Source organism: Homarus americanus, unplaced genomic scaffold, assembly GCF_018991925.1.
Source record: "Homarus americanus isolate GMGI-L3 unplaced genomic scaffold, GMGI_Hamer_2.0 scaffold48226, whole genome shotgun sequence".
NCBI classification, from domain to species: Eukaryota; Metazoa; Arthropoda; class Malacostraca; order Decapoda; family Nephropidae; genus Homarus; species Homarus americanus.
The window spans coordinates 90,036-106,190 of record NW_024730579.1 but is presented as its reverse complement, the minus strand read 5'-3'; the positions used below and the strand labels follow the sequence as shown (position 1 = coordinate 106,190).

General features: G+C 33.1%; 1 protein-coding gene across 1 annotated transcript in view; it reads right to left on the bottom strand.

Annotated features, from left to right (window-relative positions):
- Nucleotides 1–938: 938 nt before the first annotated feature.
- Nucleotides 939–16,155, bottom strand: part of LOC121867031 (signal transducer and activator of transcription 5B-like) — a 93,353-nt gene continuing 78,136 nt past the window's right edge. The window contains 1 exon segment of the mRNA XM_042366773.1: nucleotides 939–4,436. Coding sequence (XP_042222707.1) covers nucleotides 4,328–4,436 — 109 coding nt within the window. The 3' untranslated portion in view covers nucleotides 939–4,327.

Here is a 16,155-nt window from a genome sequence, read left to right as displayed (position 1 = left end):
GAGAGTTGACTGTACTGTATTTTTTACAATTTCCACAGAAATTTTTCAGTGTTAAGTGGTTGTATTTGGGGGCCTGGAACGGATTAATCTTATAACGAACGAATACTATAACGAACGAGGTTCTAGAACCAATTAGATTCGTTATAGAATACCCCACTGTATATGGTTACATACTCAGAAGTGCAACAAGTTCTTCACAATACATATGTGAAGTTGATGGGTGCACAAACCTACAAACTAGTGACATACTGAAAAGACTTAATATTGATCACAAGGCGGACAGACTTGTATGTATGGAACGGAAGTACAGGTTATCCTGGTAACAGCTAGCGAAACACATTTGGAGCTACTTGAAACACCGTGTTATAACTCACCTTGTACGATTACCCAGTCTATTTTTTAAAGATGCAATTTCAGTTGCACCACACAAGTCTATATATTATCAACCTTTTTATGTTTAAGCAAAGAAACTCCTCAGAGATATGTTCTTCAAAAACAAAGTGTGAGCAGGAAGACAGAAATGGTTTTACCTGTATTACAGTATCATTATTTTTTGGCTTGTTTTCAACTTTGAGCCTTTCACAATTACTGTACAGAAGTATTGTAGGCTGGCTACACCAGATCATATGAAAAGGAGATATAAATCATCTTTGTTTCAGCTGAATGCTTGTCTTTACACATTTTAGGTGTCAAAACATCCTTTCATTAAATATTAAATGACAGAAACAAATTATGCACATGCTTTATATTCGAGAAATATTGTTCCGCCACTTTAAATGGGAAAAGTAATAACTTAGCTCAAACTAAAGCAGCAGTGACCTTAAAGCGTACTGTATGTGAAATTGTGTTAATATCAAACCATTGCAGGAATAAAGCATACAAAAAAGCTGAGGGTAATCATAATTATGATCACACTTTGAAAACAGATTAGCAGTAGGTGGTTTTCTTTTCAAGTTTTATTTTTCAACCACATAAACATAATTCTAAGCTGATGTACAGGTATTAGTTTGTGAAATCAAATTTAATGATGAATGAATCAACAGTCTGGCCGATAATTACACTTAAGTTCCAGTATGTGCAACACATAGATATGGTTCTGTTGCAAAAGAATTTTTTCTTTAAAACAATATATATACACACATATATATATATATTTATATATATATATATATATATATATATATATATAAAAGCATTTTCTTATTTATGCACATATATCTACATAATAATCTAAACACTCGAGTCTAATGCATTTTACTGTTATACGTAATGAGAGGAAATTCTTAACACCGATGGCTTTGTGAAACATAAAAAACCTGTGAAACCTCTGTGAGTAAAATTGGTATTGAAGAAAGGTGATCACCATTTCAATTCTGCTATCAAGCTGAGGAGGATTCCTTAATGACTTTAATTTAATTAAGCTTCAAGATATAAAATTATCTACTGAAAGAACACCATGACACCCTAAGTACACCGACTACTTTTCGAGGTTGAGCCGCTTTCATATATACTGTATTGTGATACCTGAAAACTTTCTAATGAATCTTAAACCATGTACTGCTTAAAAGTCCTGCTCATGAACTGTACATTACACAACAGTCCAACCCTATACATCTAAGAGTCATACAAAAGCAACAATATTCCTTCTTGCTCTTGTTAGTCTTCACATTTTGTAATTAGCTAGTCTTCTAACTAAAACATTCACTAAAATCACAAATCATGCCTTTAAATATTATCTTCATTATCATATACATCTTGCAATGTTATCCTGGATCTTTGATTACATTATCCACAGTGTACAAACTATTTCTAGTCCTGTCATCATCTCCACAATACACAACTACTGTATCAACAACCTATTATAATATCAAGACTGAAAACTAACCTGGACCTGAAATCAATAAAAAATTTCACCAGACTTGGAAAATTTAGACCGTAGACATTCTCCATTATTCAATACATCTCTTAAATCTTTTCTCAGTTTTTTTATGTGAATTTTTTTACAAGTCTTTAGTACAGTATTCAGTAAGTTTCTGCAATTTTATTAGCCACATTAGCATTTTATTGTACCAGTCTACAGAACTGTACAGCATTGTGTTTATTCAAAGTACATATACAGGTATACATATTTTTAAAACAATTTTGAGTGGATTGTTCAGAACATAAAGGTGCTTGGGAAAAGAAAAAAAAAATTAAGGTTACAGTGAGATGATTTAATTGACCCCAATTTACAAGCTACCCTATTTTACTGAAGCTGTGTATTGTACTGTATCTCCTTAAAGAATAACTTCGGAGTAATAATTGTTATTGTAAAATTATCTAAATTAGTTCAAAATACAGTAATGCTAAAACTACAAGGGGACCACCTAGTAACATCTGAGACTCGTCAAGAATATTTCAAGATATGCTTATCACTGTTAGGTTTTGAATAATAGCTTATGTTGGAAGTTAAAAACATTCTGTATCTTACGACATACAGTACCTCCTCAGTCTGCATGTGAAATATATTCCGTCTTTGAGTATACAGTACATACACCCACCTCCAGTATCCCAGTGTTCAACAGGGTGATCAATCTAGATTTTTCTAATTCTCCACATTCTTCCACATCTCAACAAGGTAATCCCTTTAACACATCAAATTGGTAAAAAATTTCTCTCTGGTACTTTCTAACAGTTGGTTGGTATTAACTACTGTATATAAGTCACTATTTTTGCACATATTCTTCCCTCAAGCTCACACCAACTTGAGAACTCCATCCTACATTATATTCACTAATCCTGTCAGTTGACTATCATTCCATTCTTAACACTCGATGCCATTTTCCAAGATGGTAATGCACTACCTCCCGTATCATCACCACCTTAACCTTGTACACTTTTATTTTAAAACTTTCTTCAGGCATTAACTTCCTTGAGCTTACACCCCTTTTAACGTCTTTCAAATCTTATCTTCTACCAATCCTGTCATCTTCAACCTACTTCACTACCACACTAACAAATACATCAATAAAATGGAGACATGATCCACCCACCTTATTAAAAACCAACCATAAATCACTCCATTCTTCATTTGTCTAATACTGGAAATGCAATTTTTTGTTTTAATGGAATCCCTACCCTGCTTGAATCCCTTCATTTCAAAACATACACTCCAAACCTGTTATATAGCTAATTTTCAACTTAAAATTTTCCTAAATGTACTGTGTATTCTATTTACACACAGTATCATCTGACATTTTTTGCAACTACTCTCACTGTGGGATCTAGTTAGTACAACCATGCATTTCCATAAGCCCAAAGTTTTGTATCAGAAAATAGAATATCTAATAAGATTTTAAATGCACCAACCTTCTCTGTGTACATAAAGTAGCATATACTATAATAAAGATAGATATTTTTGTTAATATAATGTAACAGCTTATTATATACAAACTGATTTTCATGTACAGCCAACATTATCATCAAAACCAACCATAACACAGCATCTAACAAGAAAAAGTAACATATTGTATATGGAAAAATTCTGAAGATTAATTATCTTTTTATTGCCTTTTCCCTCTTTTTATGAACAGCTAAATCAAACCTTCACCAACATGAGTCACACTCATAATAAAAAAAAAATTCATCATATTTTGTTTAATAATTTTTTAGATAACCTGATATACCATTCCCAAAATAACTCATACTGTCCACACCAAACAATCACTGCAAATAAATCTAAAACTAGCTCAAGTAAAATATAAAGTTTGAAATTAGTAACATTACAGTACACGATATAAAAAAAAAAGGTATTATTGCAAAACATCGACACATGCTATATTCTATGACGCTATACTGATGTGTTTCTTAAAAAATCCTTCGAAGAGAATATTCGATTACTGAGGTCAGTTCATCTTTTCAAAATACATATAAATTATTAACCAAATCCTCTAGACCACAGCTAAAACACACCTGAATGTACCAGTAACAATATTTTGTGGTACAGTACTTCCTTATATTACACATACTGTATTTTAATATTTGGTAATTAATGATAAAATGCAATGAAAAATATTTGTGGTAACAGTCATCACCTAATGTCTCGACATGACAAGTCAACCATGCTGACAACTGAACTGTCTATTTGATATATTGTGTGCTTCCTCTGAGCACTTTAACGATAATAACAAATACTGTATCTGCAGTGGAAGTATTTTTGCTGTAATGAAAACTCCACTGCCTTATGGACATTTTATGCATGCCCAATGGTGTTGATAATTCTAGCAAATGCAATGAGCCCATATTCATGTGTAGGTTGCAAAAAACAGAGATGACATATTTCACGACTTCACTGAGGCTTCATAAAGTTGGTTTGGAGGAAGTCGAGGTTGATATCAGGGAAGTCTGCATCTGGCAGGTTTTCCAGGATGTCGGGGTAATCATTGTCGTAGGTGATTCTGTGTGGAAAGAGAAATGTGTCAGTCACAACACAGCAGCAGCAGTAGTGAGAGCTATGACCCACTACCACTACCACCACCAACCCCACCACCAGCATATACACCAGCACCATGAATAAAATCTGAGCTTGCCAGTCATTTCTTGTGGGTAAATCTTAAAAATCATGGTATTATAGGAAAGGGGTCTGTAACAAGCCTACATTCCTATTACATTTAAAGGAAGTTTTGGTGGAAGGTGTCTTCTTACTAAACCAAATATTCCCCATATCTGTCATGTTGACATAATTTTTTGTCATCAGAAAATATGAATATGAAGAATCTTGATCACTAGTTTCCTTACAATTCATTTAGTTGCCTTTATTTAATGTGAGTCTCTACAATCACTTGTTACAGAAAGTGGACTAATTACTGTATACCATAATAGAGTATGGTGTATTATTATTAATTCTTCAACAAAAGATAACTGAATTCCATATAAGTGAGATACCGGTAGGGACAGAGGTATTTATGGGGCGGGAAATGGGATATACTATACTGTCATCAAAAGAACAACTGAAGCCTTAGTGAATCCTACACAGGGTAGTATTTTGGCTTCCAAAAGTATTACACATTAAGCAATTAGAAAGATGTGGAAATAAAAGCAAATTGCTTACAAAATACAATCTTAACTATGAGTAAACCATAGCTATAAAAAATCTAAAGGGCTTTACAGGCTTACAATTACAGAAAGTTGGAACTGCAAGGATGAGGAAATAGACTAGCAAGCTTTAATACTCTCTAGCGTTTCTTAAAATGAATGACAAATTCTGACACGGTCGAAAGAAGTGCTTATTAAATATATGTAGAAAGGGTTTAAAACAAAACTGGAGTTCAGATGCATGGTGTTTTCTCCGACCATGCTGGCTGTGGGGATGGTACTGGTAGGGACCAAAAGTGGGAAGATGGGAGCCATTGATCTGCACTGGCCTCACTCAGTTATGAACACACTGCAAAGCTAGCTTATTACTTCTGCTTGGGTGATGCCACTGATTGTCACTGTAACCAACACTCATTTCCAGGAGAATGAGTGATTATGACAAAACCTGTCACTAGTGAATAATATGATACTGAACATTCTACTTCAATGAACAATACTGTACATAAGTGACAGTAGCTTCAGTTGACATTGTAAAGGGGTCATATCAGGTCCAAAGTTGGCACAATACTGTTTTTTGGAAGCTGTGGATGCCTGTGTGTAAATAAGACATTTCAAGTGTCTATATGCCTAAAAGTCAGTGCCATACCAATCTTGCTGCCCTGCACTTATTCATGTACAAAAATTCAGGCGTTTTCGGAAATAATACATCTCCTCAACCAACCTAAATTTCTGTGTGTTAAAGGGTAACCTTGGGAGTTAAAGGTTGGCATGACTTTGGTTCATGTGCACAGACACTATTTAAATGTTTTCTTTATATACAGACAAAAGAAGTTTTAAACACAGCATCACATTAACACTGAACCCCTGATATTTCCTCTTAACAATAAAACAAGATGGCAGTGTTAGATGATCGAGATAGGCACTTGTGCAGTATGGCCACAACTATGTACAACATGCAGGGTACCCTCTCCCCACTTGTGAGCAAACTGATACAAGTCAACAGAGGGGAAGACTCTGCAGCCATTTGCTGAAAGGATAGACTTACATGTAGATTCTGCTTAGACCAATGTTAGTGAACTTTATGCAGGTCAATTGACACTGCCATCCCAGACAAACAAAATTTATTAAGTACTCTGTTGACTTGTTTCTACTGCTTGTGACTGACAGTTTCTCTATCCTCTAAGCAAGTGCTGCACAGCAAGTGTCACAACACTAGTAATCCTTCAAATTGACCAGAACACCCAGAAAAATCCCCTTTTCTTACACAACTTATAAAATACAAAATAAGATGATGACAATCTCTTTCCAGTCATGCCACAACCACAAGAAGCTAAAAATTATGTTCAAATATATGTAAGAGATTCAGGATATAAAAGGTAAGGGTTAGAACAGCATGCAGTGAGTCAAAAGTTTATTCCAGATTACAGTGTAGCTTACATATATAATCCACCAATGAAACTGACAGCTTTTCCAACAATGGTGCATTAGATCTGACCTAAATGCTTTCTCTGTAAAGCTATATATTATGAAATCATTTTACTACAAAATATGGATACAACATAATAAAAATAAGCAGCATATATGTTTGGCACAGACATAAAACACATAAGGTAAAGAAATAATGATGATACTGTAATAATAATAAAAATACTATAATGATAATAAATAATAAAAATGGTTAATAATAACACATTCTGAGGCTGCATGAATACTTCTCTCATATGACCAATTAATTACTGTACATGCAACTTCAATTATGACTCATAGACAGTAAACAAAATGATGATACTAATTTCACAATTATTTTCTCATTTATTGTGCAATGCCAAATATGGTGTGAATGGCAGCATAAAAACAATGAAGTGCAAATCACCTTTATCCTTCTAATGTCTTATCCAACTTTATAGTGTATGTTTTTCCCTCAAGTCATATTTTCCCTAATGAGACGTATGATGCATTTCTCTCTATTCTTTTCATGTGACTAAAAGCAGATTAAACACATCAAACAAGATAAGAGGGAATTTTTTCATACAACCATTTTGTCTACTTTTCTTTATCTCTTCTTTCTCACACTTCATTTTTTTCTTATCTGGATTACACTTATTAGGAAAATTTTCAATTTTTTCATACATTCCTAATGACTTATAATCTAACCATCAGGCAAGTAACTTCCATGTGACAGTTATACCCACAAGCAGAATTCTTCGGTACAATACAGTATGTCCACAGAATCCTAACTTTGTGTGTATGATGCTAGAATAAGTGGAGAGATCAGATGGTCACATGTTTGATAATAGATTCTGCTTGAGGGATCCCTCCTATAATTGCAGACTGTTTAAAAATTAATTATAAAATGCTTTCTTGCTGAATTTATTGCCAATAAATAATTCTAATTAATAACATAAATCATACAGATACTATAACTAGCTCAAACCCAGCTATCCATTTGTTGTAAGTGGCTCACTAATGAAAAGTGTATTAAAAGAAACCTATTGGCTCATTTTTAAATATGCATATGAATACTGTATTAAGAATATGGTAATATTTTTTTAATATTGTTTCCTTGAATCAGCTCAGTCTGAGAATACTTAAGGTCAACTACAAAGCTAACAGAGGCACGTACACCAATTTTCAATGTTTACGGGTGCAGGCTATCACACTTATACAATTATACCTTATTTATTATGTACAATTTTATTTTTTTCAGATAACAACACTTTACCAATTACTTATCTCCAGAGAACTTTATTTACCTATTAGACCCTTTACTCTTTATCTTCATCTCCCTCAGTAAGCAAGGCTACCGAGATAATTTTTTATATTAAAAATTTTGCCAAAACATGAAATTACACAATACTGTACTACAAAGGGATACAACTAAATATATGATTAATATTTATTACAATTTTATTTGACTTCACTTTGAAATTCCAATTCTTTAATACTGCATATGTTCCACTACTCTCCAGCTGCTCCAGCTGTTATAGACAGTGTAGTACTTAGAGCAAACTTGTTAAGAGAAGACACACCGTTGTGCTTGAAATGTGGTTGACATACTGTTTAAAGTGAATAAGATATTTCATAAACCTACTGAATTGAAACATTTTAAGCTATAGAAAATACTGTACTGGGTTAGTCATGGTTCACAAATGTTTTTTTTAAATTGATGAAAATGATGACGATGATGATGATTTATGGGTATGATTAAAATATTGATGATTATGATAAAAAAATATTTAGCAAAAATATCAATAACATACTACACACAATGTTGTTATGGAAATGACCACAATGTTTTAACAATATACATGTGAATACTGCAAGCAATTGCTTTTAAGACATAACACCACTTTGGTAAAATAATTGACAAAGAACTCTAAATACACAACAATTATTATCTCTGAATAGTAAAACCTGACAAATCTTATTCACCAAACTAAAAGTAACTTAGGTTGAATAAAATACAAATACAAAAGTTCAAAATTGCACATAAAGTATAATCACATGGACGGCATGACTAAATATGAACATGCATTCAAAAATGGTTAAATTGACATGAAAAACTGTCCATGGATTTTGGCATTATTTTTCATGACATTTTTTAAGCATAAGTCATTCTAAATTGTTTGGGACCACCAAGTACTGCAGGACATGATAAATTCCATCAGTGTTTCTCTAAATCCTGGGAAAGAAAAGTATACTGCATAATAATAATACAGTTGTAATTTGCCTTGTTGATAAAAAATGCCCTGTAGTGAGGTATAATGGTCAGTGGAACAGGAACTTGCTCGATTTAGGATTCAGGAAGGTGGTATAGTTGCTCTTCAGTCACGTGGCAGGTGATCCAGCACCTCCAATAATTATATCCAGAAAACTGGATTATTGTACCATGACCTCTTTATTGATAACAGGAATAATAGCCCACAGATCTGCTCACAGCTGCCCACATATATATATATATATATATATATATATATATATATATATATATATATATATATATATATATATATATATATATATATATATATATATATATATATATATATATATATATATATATATATATACATATATATGCAAATAAATCACACTGCAGGTGTGTGGTCAGGTAGATGCTGATATACAAGGAGAAACGCCGTGTTTTCTCATAATTATCAATATATATATATATATATATATATATATATATATATATATATATATATATATATATATATATATATATATATATATATAAAATCACAGAGAAACTAGGCACCTTAGCTTTGTCTTTATTCCAAGACATTTGATTTGCCTCATGAGATGTCTTGAACAAACATGTATATTATATATATATATATATATATAAATATCTACAGAGTGCGTGATCTGGGTATGCTGATGTACAAGAAGAAACCTAAGTTCTACAAAGGCATTCCACCTCAGGTGAGTATAGACTGTGCTCGCACAGATATCAACATATATATATATATATATATATATATATATATATATATATATATATATATATACACAGTTTTGAAGGGAAAACTGTAGAATTTACTTTATTTAGTATAGAACTGCTTACAGAAGAGTAGAAATTCCAATTACAGCTGTGACAATCTTTTTATGTTTACAGCAAAAGAGCAAAATATTGTCTGTTAGAGTTAATGAAAAGCTTCACACACTAACCTCGTCTACACACTTGTAAAGGGCAAATGTAAAAAAAAAAAAAATAAAATCATAAGCTGTAAATACTTAGCTACAAGACATAAGAGTGATTGTTGCACAAAATACAAAAAACACTTCAATTTGCATTAATGACTGAAAACTTTTCAAGCAATCATCCAATTTACTTTAAAGAACAATTCAAAACCAATAGCCAATTGGAGTTCTGTAATAAATCTATGAAACTCAAAGAAATTTGTTTTATGAGAACAGTAAAACCCAAAATTACTATTAATTCCTAACTTGACTCAGATTCTCTCTTTGTAAGAGCCAAACACTTACAAACCAAAGGTTTCTGGTAAATTTGCAGTGCTGGTCTTTGTATCAGTTACATCAAGATGAATGAATGAATGACAGTGAATAAAAGGAAAATCAATATTTGTTCTTGATTCTGGATACCCAAGCTTTGAAAGAGTAAGAGAGCAATTGTGTACAAGAGGTAAGCACTATCAATACCAAAAAGCTTTCCTATGATCCATATACCAAATAATATAAGCAATGGGGTAATAATGCCCTTTAACAATTTGGCTTTGGATAAAAAAATTCTTTAAACATTGTACAGGCAGTCTCTGAATGATGAATAGATTACTGTATGTCCCTGGACCCTGTTCATAAGATGATCTGTTTGTAAGTCAGAAATGTTAATTCCATAGGTTAGGTTATAAAACACCCCCACCCATACAAAACAGCAACAATATCCCATACATAAAAAATAGTGAAAATACTGTAAATAAAGTGATGTTAAACAATATAAATTAATGTAAAAATAAATAATTTAATAACAGATTTTTGTGATTAATGTACTGCATTGGGATTCTGTTCGTAGGTATGGGTGTTCATAAGTTGGGAGTTTATAACTCAGGGACTGCCTGTATATACTGCCCCTTCGTTACCAACGATCATATTAATTTATTTATTAATAAAAATTAAATAAATATTTATAACAATCTAAATAATAGCAAAAGGGTTGTAATATTATACAATAATTTTTTGTAGAGTAAACACAAATAACTTTCAAGTTTCTTTTACACAATAGCAAAATTCATGTGTAAGGCTGCATTTACACCAAGCCAGTCAAGTCAAGTCAAGTCACGTCACGTCACGTCAAGTCATGACTCATCGTGAATCGCCACTCTAATGCTCATTTACTCCAATGTATATTCTCAGAAACCATTCCCACCAGATGAGTCAAGTCAAGTCACGTCGCATCTTGTCACGTCGCATCATGTCACGTCAAGTCACAGATGGGGTTGGGCCCATTTTCTTCATCAGTCACGCCGAGTCCGCAGTGGTGTGTACATCATGCAGGTTGACGTCCTGATAAATTTAGTTCGAGAGCGTCCTGCTATATATGATCCCACTGATCGTAGCCACCTGGATCGTGATGTTATAGCTGCACGTCGGTAGTTGGTAGTCATTTTCCTTCGGGAAGACCCAGTCAAGTCCACCAGCTTTTTGAAGTTTTCAACTGTCATCCTAAAGAAATTGTAGAATTTGTCTTGATGGTTCACCAAGTCTGGGAATAAATGACTGAAGCTTCCAAAATTGGGTCCTTTGGTGTTGAGTTCATGCATCCAGATTCGGGTCCTCCTCTTGTGTTTAAGACGCTGAATCCACAACAAAACAGCTAATTCAGCGAGAGAATATGCGTCCATCCTCCTCGAAATCAGTCTGGGTACTGAGCCCTGATTGACTCAGGTTGACTCAGTCGGTGTGAACGGCAATGAGTCGAGTCGAGTCGAGTCGAGTCGAGTCGAGTCGAGTCGAGTCAAGTCAAGTCAAATGACTTGATTGACATGACTTGACTTGACTGGCTTGGTGTAAATGCAGCCGAAATCTTATAAATCTCATTGAAAGACAATCATTAAATTATACAAGCAATATTAATGTCGTCCTGTAAGACATGTGCAACAATCCTTCAAACTAACAAAATAAAACAAGAAAAATCAGCTTTTCAACTGACATTTTATAATGGCATACTCAACAAGTCGAACACTTTTGGTGTCTAATCTAACTATAGTTTTGTAGGGAACAGAATCGTCAAATGTCCCAACTAATACTGTGATGTAGCAAAATGCTCTGCCTTTAGCTCGACTAGTTGAGAGTGCAACAAGATAACACTTGAACTCTTGACAATAAAAAATTCCTTTCACTTACTGGCATTTTGAATTTTAATTGTCACCATCCAAAAAATCTTAAAATTTAAATATTATGCTTAGACTTTCACCATAACTGCAGATACAAAACATAAAAGCTGACTTCACTTATGAACAAATATTAGTCCATTAAAAAATACATAAATATACAAGAATGAACATTCATAATATCTATGTTTTCCAGATGGAATGCTTAAACAAATTTGAGATCATAAACTGCAATTCTTTGGCAGCTATAAGTAATTGTTTGTAACTTTTCATGTTTCTGGACAATACTTCTATTTTTACTCTTATGGAAAACATTACATTTCTATAATACTGAATCAAAAATTTGGTTTGTGTGATAAGCTGCATATGAAATACATTAGAATATCAAGTGCTTTCTTTCTATATATCTAAACCCATGTAATATGGTGCACCACCCAGTTTTAAATTTTTTGTTTAGTAACTTGCATGCTTGAAATTTAAATACTACTAAAAACAAAACATAGACCCAAATGCTGTGAACAAGTGAGCCACCACAACTGCATTGTATACTATAATTTGCAAAACCATTCTGGTATATTTAATTACAGTCCATTTAAGTCAGTTTATCAAAGGTTATCATTAAGAAGTGTTCCAAGAAAAACCTTATCTGTGAAATTAAATCTACCAAGAATAATTGCAAATAATACTAGGGAAAACATCCTCATTTGAAAACAAAAGTTCAGTGTTATCACAATTAATACAGTTGATTGTAACTTAACCTAGCACACTTTAAAATCTAAAAATAAGAGTATTAATGATACAAAACACTGCAAATTCTTTTGGTATAATACTGTATTACAGCATTAAACCTGAAACTAGACACACACAAAAGGAAGAATACATTATAATCACTAGGTCATAAATATTCAAATATTACCCTTTGATTCATCAAAGATATTTTTTCAACAGTGTGGGTGGAAGTGGCAGCATTGGGATGCATCACATGACCTATATAAACTCTCTTCTCAACTGTATACTGTATCAGGAATCATGACCCATAAACACTAGTGGAAGCAAAATTAATTTAAAAGGACTACAAACTTCAAGGAATTAATGTACTGGGTAATATTTAGTTTCCAGTCACTCTTTTTCTATGAAGACTTTTACTATACGCCCTTCAACATAACATGATACACTGCCTGAAGTGACTCTGGGCAGTAAATTGCAAGTCAATTAGTAAAGGTATAGGAAGTACATGCATGTTTGTTCATGCTTTGTAGAAAAGAAATCTGGGGTCTATATTTCATAGTTTCATGTTGTTATAGCAAGGCATTTTCTGAATTTGTGGCAAAAAAAAAAAAAAAAAACCATAGTTTATTTGACAAACTTTTGGTAATATTGCAAATTTTTTTTTCATAAAGAACCCTTTCTCAAATGTCCTTTGAAACCTAAAGAGCCCATTAAGAGATGGACATGGTTTGATTCTTAACATTTTTACTATACGTCTTAAAACTGTAAACAGAGCCGAGAAAATATTCATTGCCTGAGAGTAAAAATAAACTTGCTGATAGGAACTATAACCCAACAAAAATAAACTTCAAATATCTGGCAACCTATGGGAACCAAGTCATGGGCATGGATTCTATTAGATTCATATGCTAAAATTTCTACCCTAACTGGTGACTGGGGAATATGTTTAACTGGCTCAATTCTGCTCGCAACTCTGGAATCAAAGCCAAATAATTTTAAAACTGTACTGGTATCAAAGCACTATCATGTGCTACTTTATCCTTAGTTACAGGAAAGAAGTCAAGTACATATCTCTGAAAATCCAAACCCAGGACTCATAATAGGTCAGATAGATATAAACTAGTACTGTGCAGTACATTCTTTTCACTTCCCTTAACAACACACCATTACAAACGTTTAATGTTAGTTTCTAAATCTACTGTGTTTGTGCACGAGAGGCTGCTGGTTGGTAGAACGAAACTACTTTTATTCACTGCTGAAAAACAACTTTTCATATAAGGAATTCAAACAGCCGTCAAATATCAATCTCTGACATTTGTTGTTTTGCAAACCAGTGAACTTTTACGTCATTGGCCAATGTTCACACACTTCAGATCAGCTTGCCCCCATAGAGCTGATGCCAATTCATGAATCAACAACAAATGCATGATTTGTTGCAAGAGTAAACAAAAGTGTCAGTGAAGATAGCAGTGTGGCCAATTCGTGAGAAAGTAAACTAAAAGCTAAAACTTAACCAAAACTTAACAGCTAGACAGATAAAGCCATACCATAAAGACAATATTATCTGAGGTTGTAAAAATTTTTAATTTGAAATTCAAGAATAATTTGTTTGTAAGATACATTAAGATTTCCAAAGAAGCTTGATTTTCTTGGTACTTTTTGTACGATCTGTGTAAAAAGTGCTCAGGTCATTACTGTTCGGATTCTTAATGAAAATGAGCCACTTTGTGGATAAAAGTTGTCAAAATACTACAGATGAACAGGACAGGACCAGAAAGGTAGTGTCAATGATCCAGTTATTGGATCTGAGGAATACATCAGTGGAAGAAGACAAGGAAGTGTTTAGGCTACTGTATGTTTAGTGGAGGCAAATTGCATCTTCCTCACTATGAGCTAAAGATAATCAAATAAATTACTTTTGTTTTCTAGTAATATTGTTAAGCTATTACAAACTAGAGGAAGGCAAAATACATAACATATTGGAGTTGTAAAAGGATAAACAAATATTACAAAATACAATCGGTGAATAAAAAGGTTTAAGCTAATATAGTTCAAAGAAAGACTTGTGATGTATCTAATATAGAGGGTAGAAAGTAGGTAGGTTGTACAGTGCAGTGTGAAGTTTTGAAGGAGGCCTCTATGGAGAATACAAAATGCATTAAAAATAATTGGACTAATTAACTGGCTTAAGGTTTAATATGAGGTATGAAAAGGATATATTGTAATTTGATGCCACATTGTTCATAATATGCAGTAATGGAGTGGTGCAATTGGTTGTGGCCTTGTGACAACAATGATGTGGATTTGACAAAATGTGGAAGTTATGAATGTTGCACTATCCACACAGTTGCATTTGGTTACAGTCCCATGGGAATATGGAATGGAAGAGGAGTAAGAACTCTTGATAACATCAAATACAACATTTGGGGGGTACTATTTGATGGGAAAGAAGGAATGGTAGTTAGGAAATCTGAGTTTTGAAAGGTTATGAAATCAGCTAAGCATCTAAGAGCAATGGAAGTTAGTAAATAAAGAGCCATCCAGTGTGGAGAGGTGTGCTGACAGGGGTGATACAACTCACTCTACTACTGTCTATAAGGGCAAAACATCTGCAGCAGCCAAATGGCCTGGGCAGTTTATGCAACTAGGACGGATCTTCTGAGATCAATTTTATGAGAATTTTACATGGATTTCTGAGAACAAAGAAGGGAGATTGGACATTCAGTACTGTATCGAGTATTAAATAAAACAAAGATTAAGTGTTGAGAAGACATGGACATAAAGAGAGATCATCAAGTAGGAAAGAACACGGGTGAGTTGGATGTATGTATAAAGGAAGACTGAAATTAAAGTGGATGAACATAGCAATGAATAACACTGACGGTGAATGGGAGTACTGTATTGAAGAGAGAAGATACAAGACGATATCATGACTGTGATGTGTAGATAAGATTTTTACTCATGCCTCTCTGATATACTGAGGGGGAAAAGTCTATTACAAAAAAAACTAATAATTTTCATGACTGATGTATGAAAACTGTTCTCAACAAAAGAAATTAGACCAATACATATTCTCCCTTATACAGGGTGATTCTCTAAGCTCTTTCATAAATTGCAGGGTGTATTCATGAAACAATTATAAGGGGAAAAATCATTTAGATAACTTAGTTTATGCTACAGAGGTTTGGGCACGAGAAGAATTGTGGCCACGAGTGAGACAATTGCGAAATTATTGGAAATATTCTAGGTATGTCAGAGTGCATCAAACAATCAATGGTGCAATGTGCTGAGGTATGTACTGAAGAAAAGGGAATGAATTTTGAACATTCACTGTAATAATATAAATGCATATCATTGTGTAGTATTATATGTGGTAAATAAATTTAAACACAAATCTATGACTGTTTTTCTCCATTCTCATCAATATTAACTCAACATCTTTCAAGTGCTGTAACTAGGAAATTAAGGTGGTGTCGACATTTTTGTCATATTGACATTT